This window comes from Malus domestica, chromosome 09 (assembly GCF_042453785.1).
Source record: "Malus domestica chromosome 09, GDT2T_hap1".
NCBI lineage: Eukaryota > Viridiplantae > Streptophyta > Magnoliopsida > Rosales > Rosaceae > Malus > Malus domestica.
The window spans coordinates 29,594,672-29,616,316 of record NC_091669.1 but is presented as its reverse complement, the minus strand read 5'-3'; the positions used below and the strand labels follow the sequence as shown (position 1 = coordinate 29,616,316).

At 39.7% G+C, this 21,645-nt stretch overlaps 3 protein-coding genes across 3 annotated transcripts; 2 read left to right on the top strand and 1 right to left on the bottom strand.

The window, feature by feature from the left end:
- Positions 1–8,971: 8,971 nt before the first annotated feature.
- LOC139187892 (lecithin-cholesterol acyltransferase-like 1) lies at positions 8,972–9,433 on the top strand. Its single transcript, XM_070804508.1, has one exon. The coding sequence runs from the start codon at positions 8,972–8,974 to the stop codon at positions 9,431–9,433; it is 462 nt and encodes a 153-aa protein (XP_070660609.1).
- Positions 9,434–14,038: 4,605 nt separating this feature from the next.
- Positions 14,039–15,679, top strand: LOC103444426 (PLASMODESMATA CALLOSE-BINDING PROTEIN 5). The gene is made up of 3 exons (XM_008383351.4): positions 14,039–14,761; positions 14,851–14,878; positions 15,281–15,679. The coding sequence occupies exons 1-3, from the start codon at positions 14,425–14,427 to the stop codon at positions 15,444–15,446; spliced, it is 531 nt and encodes a 176-aa protein (XP_008381573.3). The 5' UTR covers positions 14,039–14,424; the 3' UTR covers positions 15,447–15,679.
- A 4,578-nt stretch (positions 15,680–20,257) lies between these two features.
- On the bottom strand, positions 20,258–21,248 carry LOC139187891 (uncharacterized). Its single transcript, XM_070804507.1, has 2 exons — positions 20,879–21,248; positions 20,258–20,784 (listed from the first exon to the last, which is right to left on the bottom strand). The coding sequence occupies exons 1-2, from the start codon at positions 21,246–21,248 to the stop codon at positions 20,258–20,260; spliced, it is 897 nt and encodes a 298-aa protein (XP_070660608.1).
- Between the last annotated feature and the right edge of the window lie 397 nt (positions 21,249–21,645).

Genomic DNA, 21,645 nt, shown 5'->3' with positions numbered 1-21,645 from the left:
CAATTACACATCTCTTTTTCTCTCTACTATTGCCGCACCTTCCCTCTCTCTCTGGCCTCCATAATTGTTCAGTAAATTATGCTTACAACACGTTATTAGCACGCTTTTAACGCTGCGCTAAAGAGAGTTTATTCTTCAATCAGGGGAATATTACGTTTTAATCATTCTTTTTATAATTAATTCTTATTTTATTGAATTGATCTACATGCTATTGATTCAATTTAATTTTTTCTGTGTTGAACGTGAAACAATGTATTGGAGATGCAATTCCGGCTTTATGAGAATGATCTTTTACAAATTCAAAGGCTCTTGTTGTTTTCTACCAATCAGGTATTCTTAAAATAAAGTAAGATATTTGAATCGACCATGAAGCATGAAAACATTCCCCATGATGCATAAACCCCTATGTTTATATTTTCCTTCTGGTATATATATTGTATATGTTCATATATTTGTCAATATATATATTTGCTTCATGCATTACGCAATTATATTTGCTATGTCGAATATGTGAGTCAAAGTATATTCATAAATTAGAAGCAAATATAGGGTTTGTAAAACCCTAACAATTTCGAGAAGAAAAAAAAAAGGAAAGTCGTTGAACCCAAAGCCTACACGATGGGCTTCTATCATCTGACAGACCAGCAAGTCTCAGCCCACCTTCCATCAGCCAGCAGCTGACTAGGCTAGCCTTTATTTGGGCTTGTTACTCGCTTACTGGCTAGGCTCGATTCACTGGGTTCCTTGGTGCTAAGCTTCACACTTAAGGCCTCTGACCCAAAAGCTAACGAAGCTGGGCTTCCTTTGCACCGTGGTCCAAAGCAGTAGCTTAATGTTGCTGGGCTCTTCCCTTGGCCCGCTAAACCTGTAGCCACTTTGGACGGCATAACAATCGTGGCCCACCCCTGCAAATTGTTACAGACCGTGCCTCACACAACCAGCTAAGATGTGTTGGGCTATGGTTTTCTCAACCCAAAGGGATTTTTGGCTTATTTTTTTAGTTCGCACCCATATATTTTTGGTGCCCAATTTTCACGGCCTTAACCAATTTTTGGGCTTTTTCTTTCGAATGGCCCGCAACCATCTAGCTCATAATATGGCCTAAAACTTTGTATTATTTTGCTTCTACGATTGACCCCGAATGATCTCAATCTATTGAATTAATTAAAAGTGACCAACAGTCAATTAATCTGATAATGAATCCAAAATTATTGACCTGAGGATCACTTTTGGACATTAACGATTCAATAATTTATTTTTATACTTTGAATCGTTGACATAATTTCGTAGTCCCAAAGCGCTCACACTTGAGTTCCTGAAGAAACTCAAATCCACTACACTTAGTTGTATATTGCATTCTGTGTTCTTGCAGGAACCTTTTTTTTATAAACTAAACATTCATAAACTAAATTGAACCCGTAGTTTCAAATTTAGTGCCTTTGAAACCTGAAGTTTTCATAAAACAATACACCCATGAAAACCATGTCTTAGAACTCGAATGTTCTAACTTTGATGCTTATGGATGATTCCTTCCCATAGCAACAATCACAATCTGGTTCCCTCCAATTCAGTGGATTGTCGAACCGCTACAAGTTCGATTTTCCTGATTTGGATGTTTCTAATAGAAACCACTTTATGTGGAGTACAAGATGTGAATCTCCACTTGACTCTCAAGAAGCTGAGAAACCATTAAAGCCAACAATGGTATGGAAGAGCAGAATAAACCTCCGCTATGATCTTCATTCGAAGACTTAAGCTCAAAGCATTACAAATGGAAGTACCCCCTGAAAGAGGATTCCATGGCTCTTTGGCTCGCTCCTACGGACCGTCTAATCATGAAAGACATTGCTTGAAGCAACCATGATTACGTCCATGAATGAGTACAATTCTGAAGTTTATAAATTCGATCAAATTTTGACTGGATGATACTTTTCTCGTCATTCCATGTTTCTAACTTGCCCTTGAAGCAGTAGTGTAGAAAGTGGAAGTTTACCAAATTCTCGTATCTAATTACTACCACAAACGTGAGAGAAAGGTATGGACCTAGTTTGGCTGGAGTCTACCGAATAGCTCGACCCAGTTTGGTTAAAGCCTACCGAATAGTGATGTACTGCTTCGGCAGGGATACACCGAATGTCATATTCTCTCACAATCTAATTTCGAGTTTGTTTTTACAATATATGGTAGAATTAGGGCTTGCCAAGGTGTGTTATCATGCCCGAAGATGATTCTTGGCACCTAAGACCTAAAACTTCAAAAATGAGGGATAATATTCCTAAACCTTAACCTTGCAGAATCTATTTCCGTCTTGATGGAATAGATCATTGGTTATGCACCTGTTTGTGCCCCTATCAATGTTGTTAAGGAGTACCATTCTTGTAGTTAATATGTGAGACTAATTTTGCTCCACCAAACATCATTGGAAAAGCAGAATTTTGACATGGATGGCTTTCTTAGTCGAATCCCCTTAGTAAACCATTTAGTTTGTGAACATTTTTCTATGTTCTTGGATTCAAGTTTGGTGTATGTTTTACTTATGGATAATCTTATTGATATTGTCCTCGAATATGAGTTAATTGAATCATGTTTCTTGATACATGTGACGGATTCAATTAAACACATGATTAGGTAGGAATGTAGGAAAGTTAGTTGTCTGGATGAATGCGTACAACGCACACTAAGTTTACACCTAAATCACATCTCTAACAATGACTTCAGGTCTATCCAACCTGATTAAGAGCATTGGAACGCTCCTCGTTGTATGAATGACACTGAATCACCATTTAAGGGACCTTAAATTCTCCCTGACATTGAGTTTTTAAGGATATTCGAATGATAATGATCATAAATGAACCACTGAAGAAAATTGAGTGGAATATCTTTGCACCACCTCCAAAAATAAGCCTGAAGCTTTGATTTGGGGCTAATAGATTGTCTCTCAACTGGAAACATGCCATATGTGGCCGGCCTGAAGCTGGGTGATTAAGTAGTATACTTGTTTTGGCACGACCTTTTGGGACATTTAGGTCAAACAATGATGCTATGATGCATCTCCTTACCCGAAGTAAGGATCTTATGCCTACAAGCACACTTTGCCAAAGCCCACTCGTTTTAGGAAATTTGATTTCTAATCATCCCTAGCAAAGATACATAATGACTCTCTTTTCACAGTGGATTCAAGGGAATATATGTGGACTAATCCAACCAAAATGCGGACCATATAAATACTTATGGTTTTGGTTGATGAATCGATAAACTAGTCACATGTTTGTCCACAAACATTACTGCTAAACCTCATGGCCGATTAAGGGTTCACCACCTTACTTATCCCTTAAGGTCCAGGAGACTGGATAATGCCAGAGAGTTTACATCGATGGTTTTCAATAAAGTATTGCATGTATTTTAGGTTTATAATTGAACATCGAATTCCCATATTTACTCCAAAGAGCCTCGCCTAGTGATCATAAAGCGCAATTTAAATGATCGCCCGAATTTTGGTGAATGCACCAAGTTTTCGGTTTCTACCTAAGGCTATGCAATCCTTGTACGTAGTTATGTTGGTCCGCCTTGAAACCCATTGCCACCTAGCCTAAATGACGTTACAGTTGGTTACTGGGTACGAACTTGACGATTTTCGTATTTACGTATTTAGGTATGCATTCCACGTGCCAAGTTGCACTGCCGTAACGTACCACCATGGGTCCTCAAAGAAGGATGCGTATCTTTTGTAAATTATGATTCTCCTTCACACTAGCTCTTTTAGAGCCCTTGCACGCGATCTCTTTACTGTTCATTTACAGGTTGTCACTTTAATGAGATAGTCTTCCCGCCGTTAGGATGAGATAAGAACGTCAACATTCTTGGAGAACGGCGTGAATTTACGTGGACGTTGCCCACTATGTCTCATCTTGATCCCCATACCTCACAAGTGTGATAAGCAAGTGCGATAAATTCTAGATTTCAGAATGTTGCTCCAGACGTATTCCTTTGATCTAGCCAAAGTGACGAGATCATATACCAGCTGCAAATATGCCTGCAAGGATAGACGTAATTAATAGACATCGAGTCAACATCCCTAGAGGGTGTGCCGCCCCTGTTGGACGGTTTGGACGCCCTGTTGGACGGTACAGTACATCGACAGATAGCCAATCAATCTATTTTAGCCTGGAGCACGACAGATCATTCGGTTTGTAAGATTCACTTTCCTAAAAGAGGAAGACACGACATAAAAATAAATCTAAACTCGATCCTTGTCTCAAATCATTTTCATCTCATGAGATTAATCTGGATCTCTCCCGAGACTTAAAGTTCTTGGTCTAGTATACTAGTTTGGATGAGCTAAATGGAATTGAAATGAGATTATTATCGATGATGTTTTCACTTATATGGTAGCTACCGACATAAATGAAAAGCGACGATATTGAACTGTGTTTCGTTGTGTTGATGCACAAAATGAGTGAGGACTTTGGTATAATAGAAAATGTCAAGTTTGTGACCTTTACTAGATTGCTCCGGTCACTAGTGTGGATAAGTATGTAAATGGATAGAGACAGTGAAGCAAACACAAGATGTACGTGGTTCACCCAGATTGGCTACGTCCACGGAGTAGAAGAGTTTTCATTAATTGTGAAGGGTTTACACAAGTACATAGATTCAAGCTCTCCTTTAGTGAGTACTAGTGAATGATTTAGTACAAATGACATTAGGGATTATTGTGGGAGAATGATCTTTTTTATAGAAGAGAGTTTCTAGCTTTGTTCTGGCCTTGACACATGTCATGTTGTGATTAGCCTTTGATGTTGACACGTGTTGCCCTGTGATTGGCCTCTTGGTGTTGACACGTGTTGCACTGTGATTGGCCTTCTGGTTGAAGGGAAACTCTTCTGAGTCCTTGACGGTATAATGTTGACCGATGCTTGGTAGTTTTGGGATTGGTCAAGTATGGTACAAACAGTGCTCCTCTAAGTTCCTAAGTGAAGGAAGCTCCTCGGTTGGGGACTTGCAAGATCCAAGCCCCTGAGTAATTACGAAACTTCTAAGTACCAAAGTGTGGTATCGTTTTCTCTTGCCTTATCTGTCTCATAGGTAGATGTGACATCTTCTCTGGAAGTACTTTTCCTCCATCTAGGGGTGGTATCTTTAACCAATGGAGATGCACAAGGTAATGTATCAATTTCACTTGAAGCTTACTTGTAGTTTCGAGCTTGGTCAAGCACGATACAAACCCTATAGCAGGAATCCCTTAAGTCTCTGAACGAGGAGATCTGCTGAAAAAGGTGACAGACAAAGTAAGCAATCGGAGTTCCAAGCAGTCAATCTCAGATCGAAAGTTTGATCTCATGTTCCAGATGATTGTTCTCATTCTTCTTGTTCTGTAGACATCAACAACGACAAAGAAAAGGATATAGAGAAAACATGATATGAGATACTTTTGCTTTTAAAGAAGTAACTTTCCACAGGCTTATTCTTGAAGTAGGTTGGAGGGTTTTTGATTATTTGTGAATGCTAAGAGTTCATATATACAAGTTGTACCACTTGCTTTTGGTTGGTGGAATGAATGGTGAGTTGCTTTCATCACTTGGTTGGTGGTACGAAGGTGAGTTCCTTATCAATTTTCATCACATTTCATCACCTGGTTGGTGGCACGAAGATGAGTTCCTTCTTCACATTTCATCACTTGGTTGGTAGCATGAAGGAGAGTACGGGTTGTACATTTCATCACCTGGTTAGTGGCATGAAGATGAGTTCCTTCTTCACCTGGCTGGTGATAAAAGTAGCAAGTTGCCAAATAATATTAGAGTACGGGTTGTACATTTCATCACCTGGTTGGTGGCATGAAGAAGAGTACGGGTTGTACATTTCATCACCTGGTTGGTGGCATAAATATGAGTTCTTTCTTCACTTGGTTGGTGATAAGAGCGGCAAGTTACCAAATAATATTAGAGTACGGGTTGTACATTTCATCACCTGGTTGGTGGCACGAAGGTAAGTTCCTTCTTCACTTGGTTGGTGATAAGAATGGCAAGTTACCAAATAATATTAGAGTACGAGTTGTACATTTCATCACCTGGTTGGTGGCATGAAGGAGAGTATGAGTTGTACATTTCATCACCTAGTTGGTAGCACGAATGTGAGTCCCTTCATCACCTAGTTGGTGAGAATAAGGGCAAGGTGTCGAGGCACATTGTAACAAGTGTCGAATGACACAAAGTATGTTGAACCCTTTCAAAGCACAGTTGGCTTATGTATGGATGTGTTGGAATGTATGATGTTTATGTATGAATGTGTTGGAATGTATGATGTTTATGCTGATTGACATGAGTGATACTTATGAATGTTTTGCTATGCATGAAAGGATCCATGCTTTCGATATGTGAACCATGTTGGTTGTAACACTTAGTATCATATACTTTGTGTCAAAGTACGCATGTTGAAGCTCTGAGCTGGAGTATAAAGGTAGGTCAATGTAGACCAAATGTTCCAATGTTAGGAATGCAATAGACTCAGAATAAGTTGTCTGAATTCCCTCTTCTTTAAATATTTGCCGAATGGCTTGTGTGACAAAAGATCTCAAGCGGTTGATGGTCAAAACATTTGTAATGTGTATGCCTTCTTATAATAGCATTCCCTTCAGTACCTAGTCCTTCATTTTGGAAGAGTGGGGCTAGCCCCCTAGTCATAATAGTCAACAGTACGTTTATCCCTGGTTGTCTTGATACAAACTTTGATCCCTCTTGTTGTAATGGGCTTGCTGAGAGTAAAAATTATTCCTCTTACCAAGAGACAAATATGTTTGGTGACTTAGCGAGTAGCTAAATGAGGTAGAAGCTAATGCAATGGGTTTCTGAATGGCCAAGATCTCCTTACTTGGTAGAACTTGACCTCCACTTCTCACTTGTTGATAGGGGTTAACCATATGGGGGTTCTCTTGGTATGTCCTTGCTTCGGTGGAGGTGTGGTTGTAAGCATGTGCCATCACCTCAGAGTAAGTCTTCCAAGTGTTGGCATTGATCATGTACTTGAAGAAACAATCACGTAAGCCTGCTGTGAAGGCTTTGAGGGCGGTCTTATCATCTGCCTTAGCGCAGCGAAAATACTCATGGCTGAAGCGACCGGCATACTCTTGTAGTGACTCGTCCGACTTCTAGCGAATAGTGTACAAGTCATCTGTAGAATGTAAGTGATTGGTCTGGAAGATATGTTGAGAGACAAACAGTTTCCTTAGTTCCTCAAATGAGTCTACTGTCTCGGGTGGAAGACGAAAATACCAATTTAAAGCTCCGCTAGAAAGAGTGGAAGGGAAGAAAAGACATCGCTCTTTGTTGGTGTGCATCTGATATGCCATGGTAGACTCAAAGAGGTTAAGGTGTTCAATCGGGTCCTCATTTCCAGTATAGAGTTGTAAACCAAGCTTTTGTTTTGTCTTCGTTTAAAGGGGGTGTTGAGGATCCTCCTTATTAGAGGGTTAGGCCTGGGTTAGTTCTAGTCAGGTATCTTGGCCTGACATTCGGCTTTCAACTTATTTATTTCCTCAAGGAGCTGTACGACAAGAGGGACTTTAGTGGAGTCTTGTACCATTGGAATTGTCTTTCGTAAGTCTCCATTGCCTCTTAGAAGTAGGAAAGTTTGAGCAAGAGCGTGTGGTTTTTCTTTGGACTTGTTGTACTGACTTCTAAGGCGGGTCTGTCGGAATACCTCTGGGTCCCTTGTACCTTTATGTTCCTCTGGGACCTGTCGTTCTTTCCTAGATTGGCAGCTGGCTTGGGTCGTGGGAAGGGATCGAGTCTTTTAGAAACCCTTGGGTCATTGATCTTCGAGCTTATGTGAAGGGGATTCTCTTGACGTTGCTTTAGGAAGTCTTGGCAGTCACAATAAACGACTTTCAATTCTTCTAACCTTTCTGCAAGGAGGTGACTTCCTCCACTTCTTCTACTTCGGGTCGAAGCAGCTGGGTTGAGAGAAGTCTCATGTTGATCAATATTTTGATGATTAGCTCGCTCCTCATCAGGGATACCCATGTCGAAGGAAGGTGACCCTCCATGTTGGGGGGTACCTATATGATGGTTGATGTCCACACTGGCAACAAGCTCACGTGTTTGAGTACGCCTAGTTTCGTGGAGCGTTTTGAAGAGCTTCTCATATTGTTCTTGAAGGATCTCATTCTTTATTGCTATCTTGTTGTTCTGAGCCTCCAGCTCCTCGACTTTAGCTTGAAGAATTAGTCTATTTCAAGGGGGGTATCATTCTGTGTGCTGTGGCTTTCTTCGCTCCCTATTTTGGAGAGGGATGCCTGGTCAAAAGAGAGTGTACGAATGGTGGAAACCAGCTTGACAAAGCTGAAGAGAGTGGGAATAAGTGTTGTTGGTACCACACATAATGGGCCTCAGACTTTGATACATTGGGCCTCATTACCCAGCCCATATGATTATGTAAAAGGAGGAGCCCCTTATTCTATAAAAGGGGACTCCTCCCCCCTCACAAATGGGACTAAATGAATCCAACAGAGGGCAATACCCTCACAAATACCACAACACTATCTTTCTCTGGGGACTCCCCCTTACCCTTGTAATCCATACATACAATCAGAGAAATACAATCAGTGTGGACGTAGCCCAAACCTTGGGGTGAACCACGATACATCTTGTGTTATTTATATTTCTTACAGATTCACGGTCGGATTTACGTTGTTCCAAGACCATCCGGTTTTGTGCATCAACATTTGGCGCCGTCTGTGGGAAACGATACGAAAAGCTGTGTCGGTTCTCTTTCATTTTTTCACCTCCAATGTGAATCTGTGAAATCTGCAAAATCAATACTGCAAAATCTGCAGAAACTTAAGAACCATGGAGTACGTATCCCATTCTCAACCACAAACTTGTAGCAGAGCAAGATATTTGCACATTATCTATAACCCAAGGTCTCGAACAAAGATGACAACCAAATCCAAAACATCATATCAGAGAACCAAATCATGAAGCCACCACTAGGATTGAAACTGTTGCTGGTGTTCTCATCAATGGTTTTGATGCTGTACAAGTGTCAGGCAGGAGCTACCAACCTCCACCCTCTGATCTTAATACCTGGGAATGGAGGGAACCAGCTGGAAGCCCGGTTAACCACCGACTACAAGCCCTCCGGTCTGTTATACAACCGTTGGTACCCGTTTCAGAAGAAGAATGACGGCTGGTTCAGGCTATGGTTCGACCCGACCGTCCTCATCGCTCCGTTCACCAGCTGTTTTGCTCAGCTAATGACGCTTTATTACGACGCAGTTTCGGATGATTACCACAATGCCCTTGAGTCAAGACTAGGGTCCCTCACTTTGGTTCCACTGAGTCACTTCTCTACCTTGATCCCCGTCTCAAGGACTGACAGCTATGGTGTCACCACTGGGTCCAATGCTCCCTACCAGCTCCGAAGCTGCCACCGCTGAACACAGATATGGAGGGAAAGGAAACTTCTCCACCTGTCGTGGAAGCATTTCGTCAGAAGATCCGAGAAGCTGATAGCATTCTCTTTGCCTCACCTGAATACAATTACCTCGTCTCGAACCCTAGACGATCAGAGCAAGCTCTCGGGGAAGAAAATGGCCGAAAGAGCCAGGCCTTGCATGCTGTTTATCTTTTGACTCAGTGGGGAAGAAAGTCTCCAACAACATCATTTCCATACCCATCTGTCTTTTTCCACACTCATGATAATTTTGAAAAAGAAAAGATATGGGAAGAGCCCTTGTCGGTCAGATCCACCAGATCCACACGTGAAAAAAAGATAAGTCTTCACCTAATTCAATTGTTTTTATTATTTAATATTTATGTGATGGTGGAACAATGATGACATCTTTTTATTATTTAATATTTATCAAATGGTACTGGTTATTGTGTGATGGTGGAACAATGATAATATCTTTATTTTATTTTTTGAATGTTTTCCACTAATTGATGGTAGGTTTACAACAGATGCTGAAAGTGGATGTGGGTTGCCACACCCATGCATTTTAAATTATGTTGAAATTATCAGCTCAAATCCAAAAGAACTAATCCACTTTTATAACCTAAAACTATGCTATAATACGCATGGCAAGGTTTTACACTTATAAGAAATATACATATTAAATAATTGTTGTTACCATATTTCTTTTACGTATTTACTATATTTATTCATTGTACGCTCATGATTATACTGTCATTTATTGTCAAGAATTATTGAGCAACTAGGTCCACTGATCAACATTATTGCTGCCACGTGCTCGTGGTGATCTCTTGTCTGACCAAACACCCACTTTCTTAGACATTCGCTTATTGGGACACCTATGTGCCTGGACCCAACTCGATGACCCTACGTATTGCCCCGACTCAAAGACCCAAGTTGCGGACCCGATCCGCGGATCTGACACATAGACCCAATATGCGAACCCGACAAGCAGACCCGAGTCATGTCGAGAATCAACTTATACTGAGTGCATGTCGACATAAAGTAGATACTTGCAATGAGGAATACCACGAGCCGAGCCGCCTCGTAGCGAGCATAGCCTCTAGCCAAGCCGCCTCGCAACGAGCATCGCCTCCAGCCGAGCAAACGCCTCCAGCCGAGCAAACGCCTCTCCGCGAGCATAGCCTCTAGCCGAGCAGCCTCGCAACGAGCATCGCCTCCAGCCGAGCAGTCTCGTAACGTGTGATACCTTTAGCCGAGTATTGCTTTATGTTGAGCATTGCCTTGGGTTGAGTACTGGTTCAAGACATCTAGCCACTTCGGCCCGTACATGGATTGGATTTGAAGTCTCCAGCCAAAAGACTCTCTTGACTGAAGACTTGGGGGACTACTGTTGGTACCACACATAATGGGCCTCAGACTTTGATACATTGGGCCTCATTACCCAGCCCATATGATTATGTAAAAGGAGGAGCCCCTTATTCTATAAAAGGGGACTCCTCCCCCCTCACAAATGGGACTAAATGAATCCAACAGAGGGCAATACCCTCACAAATACCACAACACTCTCTTTCTCTAGGGACTCCCCCTCACCCTTGTAATCTATACATACAATCAGAGAAATACAATCAGTGTGGACGTAGCCCAAACCATGGGGTGAACCACGATACATCTTGTGTTATTTATATTTCTTATAGATTCACGGTCGGATTTACGTTGTTCCAAGACCATCCGGTTTTGTGCATCAACAAGTGTCGTTCCCACAGACGGCGCCAAATGTTGATGCACAAAATCAGTAAGGACTTTGGTACAACAGAAAGTGTCAAGTTTGTGACCTTCGCTAGATTGCTCTGGTCACTAGTGTGGATAAGTATGTAAATGGATAGAGACAGGGAAGCAAACACAAGTTGTACGTGGTTCACCCAGATTGCCTACGTCCACAGAGTAGAGGAATTCTGATTAATTGTGAAAGGTTTACACTAGTACATAGGTTCAAGCTCTCATTTAGTGAGTACTAGTGAATGATTTAGTACAAATGACATTAGGGATTATTGTGGGAGAATGATCTCCTTTTATAGAAGAGAGTTTCTAGCTTTGTTCTGGCCTTGACACGTGTCATGTTGTGATTGGCCTTTGATGTTGACATGTGTCGCCCTGTGATTGGCCTCTTAGTGTTGACACGTGTTGCACTGTGATTGGCCTCCTAGTTTGAGGGAAACTCTTCTGGGTCTTTGACGGTATAACGTTGACTGGTGCTTGGTAGTTTTGGGATTGGTCAAGTATGGTACAAACACGTTGATTAGGTGACAACGTAGAATTGATTGGACAATTGAAATTACAATCCAGGTCAAATTCCTTACCAAAGTGTGTATTGGACCTGTCGTTCCTACACTGCCTAAGGTAACCTTGTTGTGTTACAAAGTAGGAAAGGAAGCATTATGACATGAATGAAACAATGCAATACAATGCACACTTTACGACGCAAAGTTTCTCTCAAACGTCCTGTGATTGATAGTAGCATTATGAAATGCGGTTAATTTTCTCCATAGGGATATAGATACGAAGATTTACATGTAAGTTCTCGAAGAATTACATGGACTGTTTCAAATAGTTCCAAAACCACGGAACACCCTCTTAACTTGTTTGAGGCGTTCACTTACAATCCGACGGATGTGGTATACCCATCTAAGTGATTATTTGATCATTCAGGGATATGAATTATGCCCTTGCGTGTTAAACTATGAAGTCTTGCTCCAAATTGATAGAGTTACAGTTTATGTCGTTAACACAAATCTCACTAAGACTCCAGAAGAGCTTAAGAAAACTGCCTCGCACCTGAAGATGGAATTTGAGATGAAAGATCTTGGGAAAACTCGTTTATGCTTTGACCTGAAGTTTAAGTGTTGTTCTAACGGTATTTTGGTCTACCAATCGAACTACACCCTAAATGTGTTACCTTTGAGTATATCTATGATCGTCCATACGTTATATGCAAATGAGACCCTTGAAGAGGTTATGGAATCCGAAATTCCATATCTAAGTCTAACTTTGCACTTTGTTATACTTAGCTCATTGTATTTAGACAGGACATTTATTTCGCTATTGATCTTGGTAAAGATGCAACACCGCACCAACACGCAACCACTAAATTGGTATTAAAGACATACTGCGTCCACATCTACATCAGTAAGCCATGATACATGTATTTCACTATGCCACATGTATCCACCCGACCAAGCCATGATACATCAACGAAGTCAACGCCAAGACATACTGCGTCCACATCTACATTAGCAAAGCATCAGGAGATTAAAGTCATGCAAGTCGATCCCAGACAACCTTATCGACCTCTACACGATGTCATTGCCGAAATCAACATTCCAAAAGCTTGTCCGAGGAATTGGTATGCTTAACTATCATATGCAATACTTGTAGTTCTCATTTGGAAATTATGTCAAACTCAGGGGGAGTATCCAGAAGTATACTCACTTGATCTTAATGTACTCTTTTCCATACGATTAAAAGCATTTTTCCCATTGGGTTTTTGTTACCTAACAAGGTTTTAATGAGGCACCAATCCTGGGATGATCATACCCTAGTGAGCTATTCTACTTACGTTCAAAAGACATATAGTTTTGACTTAATGCAACTTCTCACTTTTCTCCTTAGACTATGGGTTTTCCCACACCTTGGGTTTTACCGTAGCGAGGTTTTGTGAGTTTTACTTTTTATGCATTATTCCGTTGATTTGAGACTCACATTTGCTCATTGTGCAGACAACTTCATCAATTGTACTTGCTTCATCACTGAAGACCTGATGCGCCATTTACTTGAGTATTTACACACTCGAGGGGGAGTGTTGCAGTCCTATTAGATTAGGAATGTGATTGTGTAAATCCTAGTATATCTTGGAATATCTCTTATATTCTTATTAGGAGTTGATTACCTATTAAATGTTGTAATCCTAAAGGAAAAGGTTTTTACCTATCCTACTACTATAAATAAAGGCACAATGAGGTGGAATAGAACACATCCACAATTACACATCTCTCTCTCTACTATTGCCGCACCTTCTCTCTCTCTCTCTAGCCTCCATAATTGTTCAGTAAATTATGCCTACAACAAATTCGAAGTATTGTTTTTAATATATGTAATATTTATTATATTAAAACTTGAGAGAAAGATTTGTTGAAAATATTTATGTGGTGTAAGGTAGAATGACATGGTTAGGTATTTATAAAAAAAATTATATATATATTTTAATTTTTTATTAACTTAATTAATTTGGATCTTTGAATTACAAAACATTGAAATCGAACCGAATAGATCGTGACACGTAGCCAACGATAACATTTTTTATTTTTCTATTTTTTTTAGCTAAAAAACCTGGACCGTTGATTAGAAAATCAAACGTTGGGGGTTAGATTTCAAGCTCTTTTTACAGTTGAAAATTCAATGGTCCAGAAAAATAGCTATTGGAGATCCAACAACCCAACTTTCACCAAGTCCGCGACAATTTTCAAAGCCGTAAGTGGGCCTGCACGCGGGCTCCATGCTCCATGTGCTGAAATGTTCTCGGGGATGCGCACCCACTCCCTTGTGTTTTTTGAGCGCCTGGCGCAAAAAAAAAAAAAAAAAAAAAAAATTCAGTCGTGGCTGACGAGGAAGGGGCTTTGGTTGCCCTTAGCCCAGGGGATTGATATGGGCTGGAGTTGTGTAACACGGAGCACTGTTCATGTTTCTCACTCTGTCGTGCTTGCTGATCTCACACTGTCACTTGCTCTCTGGTCTCTACTACGTTCTTCACAGTAACGGTCACTTTTCCTCTGCATCCCCGTTTACCAAACCAAACGGCTATAATAATATCCCCCTCCTCTCGATTTCTCTGTCTCTCCGAAACCCCAAAAGCAAACGCCAATTTCGTTGAGGTTCACCACTTTTAATTTACCTTAATTACCCCACTGCTGCTGCTGCTGCTGCTCTCTCTCTCCCAAAATGCACAAAAGCATCGGTTTATCTTTGATCCTTTCACTGACCCTCTTCTGCCACTTGATCCCGCCGTCCAAGGCCAAGGACGGCGTCGTCACGATGGAGCTCTGGTGCGTGGCCAAGAACAACGCGGAGGACGCCCCCCTGCTGACGGCGCTGAACTGGGCCTGCGGGCCTGGTGGAGTCGACTGCCGCCCAATCCAGCAAGGTGGACCCTGCTACGACCCCGCCGACATCCAGAACACTGCCTCCTACGCTTTCAACGACTACTTTCTGAAACACGGCATGACCGCCGATAGTTGCAGCTTTGATAACACTGCGGCGCTTACTTCTCTGAATCCCAGTACGTTGTATCGTTGGTAGCTAATTAGTCACTTTTTTCTTTCTTTGGGAAAATAATTAATTAATTAATGAATGAATTAATTATTTCAGGTCATGATAAGTGCAAATTGCCATCCAGGTAACTCAGTCAGCTCATTACATGGTTTTGACATTGTTTTTTCTTCTTGGAATTTTGATGACTGGGTTTTGCCCCCTTTGGCGAATTAACTGGCAAGTAGTTGAACCTGGTAATAATACAATGCCACGTAGCTATTAGGGCGCAATGTCACCATGTCAGTGTACATCTGAAGTCGTTCTCGTGTGCAAGACACAAACAAGGGGACCTCTGCAGGGCATGTTTGGGACCCGAATGCGAAGGGTCTCTTTGTTTGTGTGTTCCGATGAATGATCTTTGTCCGATTTGGTTTAGATTCAACTAATGCTTCGCTTTCTCGATCTTAATTTTTAGGCCAAGATTCTATAGGACATTGTTAGCGTTTTAGAATGATATGATAAGGTTTAGCGTTTTATGATGCAACAGCTTATCAGCTAGCAATGCAAGCATCTCCAGTGCATCAACAGCAATTGGAAATGGAATGGGACGTAGTGAAGATTTGAACGGCAGCAATAAGATTTCTGAGCACTGGATTTGGCCCGTCCTTACCAGTTTTCTGGTCATTGCATATAATACATGGGCAATGGGTTAGCGAGCAAGCGAACAAGCAAGCGAGCGAGCGAGCGAGCGTTCTCCCCGGAATATTTTTGTTACATGATCTAGCCTAGGACGAGGAGTTCAATTAAGATCTCACAGATTCACTTCTCGATTAAGTTGGTAGGGATAGATTGCTGTCGATTTTGTTATCTGTACGAGGCTCAAGCTTTGTAATTTGGATTTTCAAAATCAAGCATATCAATGTTTATCTCTGTGTGTTGCAACCAATTTGAGCGTTGTTCCACATTCTGTTATTTGATTACCGAGAATTTCAGCAATACTCCAATTTAGCCAACTTGATCCTTCAATTATCCAATTGGCTAAACAGTTTAGAGAGCTGAAGTTAATTTAGCCCCTAGTGTTGAGAGGTAGGAGTGCTAGTAGTAGTAGTAGAATGGAGGAGGTTAGGAGGAGACAAACTTACATGACACAGAATAAAGAGCATGTATCATGTTTCATTAGCATAATGAAACGCCAAGCGGTGATATACTCGTACCGTTTAAGTTAAAGTAAAATACATTTAGTTTTCTGGTTTGCTTTTCTTTTTTTCGATCGATGGTTTGCTTTTTCTAATGTGGGGAAAAATTATGAGTAGAGAAGAAAATGAGCATGTGGTGGCCCTGCAACTGCAAGTAACCAGTTTCACATTTGGTATCTGGAGTATCGAAGGAAGCCCTTTCCACAATTTCAACTTCTGTATGAATTATTAGAGAGATGAATTCCATGTGTTCCAAAAAATACAGCTGTAGATTCTGTCTAAACTCGGTACTCTCAGCCCTCCCCTGACAAGTCAAGCAATTATTCATTTGATCTGCTTCTTAGCTTATATACTGCTATTTATTATCGAATTATTTTTTTGTAACCCCTCAAGCTTCAATTAAGAAAATTTTCAAATAAGTTTATTTAATGGACATCTTAGTAGGAATCACTCGTATTATATTTTAACGATCTAAGCGTTTATTTTTATTTTTTATTTTTATCTTTCCTCGAATATCGTCTATACCAAAAATCAGTCTAATCGGTAACCATTTTGGGTTGCATTGTGGTAGTTTTAGTTTTCCCTTAAAGAATTATCTATTTTCTTTGCTTAAATTGTAACAATCTTTGATTGGTCTTCTTTTTTACAAAAATAATTTGTAGATGATGTATTAGAATATAGACAATTTAGATCGTAAAATAAAGTTACAGAATGGACCTCACAGAGTTTCCACAATGAAGAATCCCTTAACTGAAGGGAGCCGTAACTGGTATAGGAAGTGCAATTTTATGACACATTTTAAAAGGCAATAACGAAAAAGCAACATGCAACTTATTATGTTTTTCCTCATTTGGTGTGAAGCAAACATATCTGCATCTTTCATATCCTATCTCATGCATTGATTTTAGGATTTAGGTCCTTCGAAGAGGAACCTAATTGAAGCCACTAAGTAATGGATGGAAGCATAATTGGAAGCCAGCTCTTCATTTTCCACCTTTGGGAATTTATTTGAGTGCACGAAAAAGGATGCAAAAGGCCAAGGGAAGGGGTGACACAACTATAACTACTGATTAGATGACACAATTATAACTACTGATTAAAGTTAAGGTTTCATTATGAGATCAATTAACAATATGAGTAGGCCCAATTACAACATATGTAATACAATGTCATTTTTCCCATCAATATAAGATTAATTATCAACAACTATTGCTTAGGGTGTTTAGAGCTAAATAGTTTTACTGATTTCTTAGACTCTAAGTAATTTATTAAGCTGCCATGTTTAAGTTAGTATGTTGATTGTTTATTTTAGTCTAATAGGACAGGTGCGCACTAGATTACTTTAGAAGTGGTGTGTTCTCTTGGGAGTCTCATAGAGTTGCACTCTCAACTGTTGAAGTATGTTAGTGCAAGTGAAGAAAATTGAGGTTTCACTATAAAATCAATTGGTAATATGAGAAATAATTTAATTACATAAAAACACATGCAATATCTTTTCTTTCCCCAATGTGGGATTGATACTCTCAACCGGCGCCCTCCACGTGTGATGAATTTTTAAGCCTCACACGTGGCCAACATAAATCTAGTGATGTGAAGTAAGTGTGGCCATTGGGTTTCACACATGAAACAACATGCTCTAACATCATGAAAAAAGTTGAGGTTTCACCATACCAAATCAAAATCATCCACCGTATCATGGAGTCTTTTGGAGCAGCGGGTCCATTAAGAGCAAGTCCACCTTTAAAGCAATAATTGTCCGGGCAAATGAGCAATAGGCAATTATTACTTTAGTGAATATTAATTGTCCGAGTGCATCTTCATCTCGCAAAATGACTTGTCCAGTCAATTGTTATTAAAAATTAATAAAATAATAAGACTATTTTATCATTATTTTCACTTTTTTTCTTTCTATTTTCTATTTCCTTATTTTTTTTTCTTTCTTCCAGTTTCTCGAAAGCTCTACCCCTTTCTCCAATTTTTTTGCATCGCTAGCTCCCATTTTTTCTCCTCTCCCCCTTTCTCCAAATTTTTCTCTATTGCACATCGAGTGCTCATCGACCATATTCATGTTATATGCTCATCGTGTACTACGCTGGTGTTTGTACTCGCCCGGGCTAAGGCCAGTCTTCACGTGTATGTTCACATCGCACCATATGATCACTTTGGATCCATTTTAGGTGTCAGTCCGGTCTTGTCGATGAGTATTCGATATGATATGTTCGTTTCTTCGAGTTATTGTGATTACCAATTGTCATGTGTTTTAAATGCTGAATATCGTGAATTATTGCATTCTTGTGATATTACGGTTTATGGTAATTGGTTTCATATAATCCGTAGTATGCTATTTTTGGAAACTATACTTATTTTATTGCGAGGGGTTATTATGTTTTCGAAAGGGTTTTACACAGCTTTATTTTTAGGCTCACTCACCCTTGTTTTTTGCCCCTCCAGGTCTTAGTGGCAGAGCTCTTGTGTCGACGAGGATTCTTGGCAAATGTTGGTACAGGAGATTACCGTCGATGGTATAATTTTCATTCTACTTCTATTGTACTTTACTTATGCTTTGACATCACGTGTGAAATGAGTTCATTCCTGCTCACATGCGCACTCTTGCCTTTAGTCACTTTTAGGTTTAAATTTATTCACATTTTCCACATCACTACACTTTATGGCTTCGTCACCTTCTGGGTGTCGACCAGCACAGCTCAATTCGGAGTCTAGGTGGACATTCCTATGTTAATACTTCTCTGTATTACTGAACACCAATGTTTACAAAATCACAAATCACCTTGCATTGCATAGATGACAAGTATTAATACATGACTCGCAAGCTAAGGTAAGCCATAACATTTGTAACCAACTCCTAATATCGATCTAACAAACACTAAACAACCAAACCAATGACTGCATGACATTTGGCAATCAATATCAATAGATTATTTGTACAATTTTTAGCATCGTATCATTTACCCTAGACTTAAAAATGAACTTTGACCTTAAGGTTGAAAAGTAGGAAACCTCTGTTTGAATGCTGCATAGTTTTTCCAAGTGGCATCTCCCTTAAGGTAAGGCTTCTAGTGTACCAAAACCTCAGTAGTAGGTGAAATGTCATGCCTTACCAACCTGTGTTGAAGAATTGCAATGGGATAACCTTCCACTAAGCCCTCATCTATTACCACTGGCAATGAAGCTGTAAGGGCAATCCCAGAACCAATTGTTTCTTCATGCAAGAGCCGTGGAAGATGGGATAAAGCTTCGAAGTAGCGAGAAGGTTAATTTTGTAAGCAACTGGACTTACCCTTTCTAACACCTCAAATGGTCCATAAAACTTGGGCTGGAGTTTATGAAAAGAATGTTTAGCAAGAGATTGATGTTGATAAGGTACCAATATGAGAAACACCATATCCTCCACATCAAAAGACCTCTCAGTTCAATGCTTATCAGCTTGTTGTTTCATTCTCACTTGAGCAGTAGCAAGATTAGTCTTGGGTTGAGACAAAATCCTGCCTTTTTCTTGCAAATTCTGATCAACCAATCAAGTTTAGTTGCTCGAGACTCATAAGTAGGCACCAGGTGATGGTTGGCCATAGACAACCTCATAAGGTGTAAGCCTTGAAGAAGTATGAAAACTAGTGTTGTAATTCCATTATGCCCAAGGAAGCCACTAAACCCATTTTTTAGGTTGATGGTTGCAAAACATCTCAAGTAGGTTTCCAATCCTTTATTAGTCACCTTAGTCTGACCATCCATCTGAGGATGATAGCCCAAACTCATGCATAGCTTGGACCTTTGCAAGGTGAAAAATTCTTTTCAAAAAGAGCTTAGAAGAACAGGATCTCAATCACTCATTATCTTAGATGGCATACCATGAAGTTTGAAATCTGATAAACAAATAATTGGGCTACTGAGTGAGCAGTGTAAGGATGAGACATAGGTAAGAAGTGAGCATATTTTGAAAGTCAATCAACCACTACAAAGACAATTGTTTTACCTCTGCAAGCAAGGTTCTAAAAAACGCTAGGCACTAGTAGGGCACTTAGCTAGATTTAGGTAAATTTCTTGTAAATAAGTGCATATTGACACTTACAAAAAATTATACTTGTATGAAATCCATGAATAAAATAATAAAATAATGATAAAATGCAAACAGAGTATCCAACAAGTTCAAAATTTAAAAACGCATTAAGCATATATGCCATATAACCACAGTGAGGAGTATTGTAGGATGACACATGTACAACAAGTTCACAATTTAAAACCACATAAAATGCAAAATAGGAGGAAAATAAGGAAATATAGTAATGTAAGATACTTGTAAAGTTACAAAGCTAAGCATCAAACTCTTCTTCACCATATCCCTCCAAGTCTCTCTCCGTATCAGACTTAAACTCAACTTCTTCATCATCTCCTTCTTCTTCTTCTTCTTCCGTGTCCTCATCTGATATAAAATCTTCTTCATGAAGTTTTCTTACTTCAACATTTTTAGAACTCCTCCTAGGCTCTAGGGAACTACCTACCTCCTCCGATGTCTCTCCAATTCCCGAACCAAGCTCAAGTTCTTCATAGCCACCCTCTACAATCCATCCTTGAACCATACTAGCTTCACTTGCAAGTAGTATGTCCACTTTCTTCTCCTTCTCTCTTTTCTTCTTGTTCATAATTCTTGCATTAAATTGGATATAGACTAAATTATTTAACCTTGTTGTATCTAGTCTATTCATTTTCTTTGTATGTATACCTTTAAAAGAACTCCAATTTCTTTCACAACTAGATGAACTTGTAGTCAATGAGAGAATCTTTATAGTCATCCATTGCAAATTAGGCACACCATTTCCATAATTATACCACCATGCAACTAATGAAGAAAAAAGCACACAATTAATAATGAAAAAAATAAGTAGTAAACTCAAATTTAATAAATAAATATTAGCATATGTGAATATTCATACCCGAATTATAGTTTTCATCATTCTCAACGCATCCAATTTCGGCCAAATGTCTTCTAAATCCACCTTCTTTTACTCTATACTTTTGTATCTCAACATTTATCACTGGGTTTTGAACCTCATAGTTATCGGGGAAGAACTTATCAACACAAGTAAAGCCTTCCATGACAATTGGAGCATGTTGTATGCTTTGATCTTTGAAGAAGTAATAAGGGTTAAAGAGGTAGCCTGCCAAAAGCAATGGACTATCAAGCTGCTCACGAGCTTTTTCATCAATAATTTGAAGAATTATTTGATTGTTGGCCTCATTGTTCTTGAATGTCTCTTTAACCTCCATCTTTGCTCTTTGTAGCTCTCCATACAAAAACCCCATTGATGGCTTCTTATGCCCATCCATAATTTGAAGTACCTTGAATAAAAGTTCAAACATTTCCAAGAAAAGTGAGATCCCATTCCAAAAATGTGCACTCACTAAAGTAGTATATGCCGCTTTCCCCTTTGTAGTCTTGGAATGCTTGCATTGTTCTCATTCATCACTAGCAACCATAACCTTCAAGTCTTTTTTCTTATTTATCAAGCTTTGCAATGTGAGGAAAGAAGTTGCAAATCTAGTGACTCTGGGCTTTACTATGTCTCTTTTCTTGGTATGTTCCTCATCAATGCCAAAGTTTTATGTTGTGCATAAATGAAGATAGTGAAACCCTTTGCCTTATCAGTAACTCTTTTGAACCTAGGGAGATTACCAATCCTTTGAAGCATGAGATTCAAAG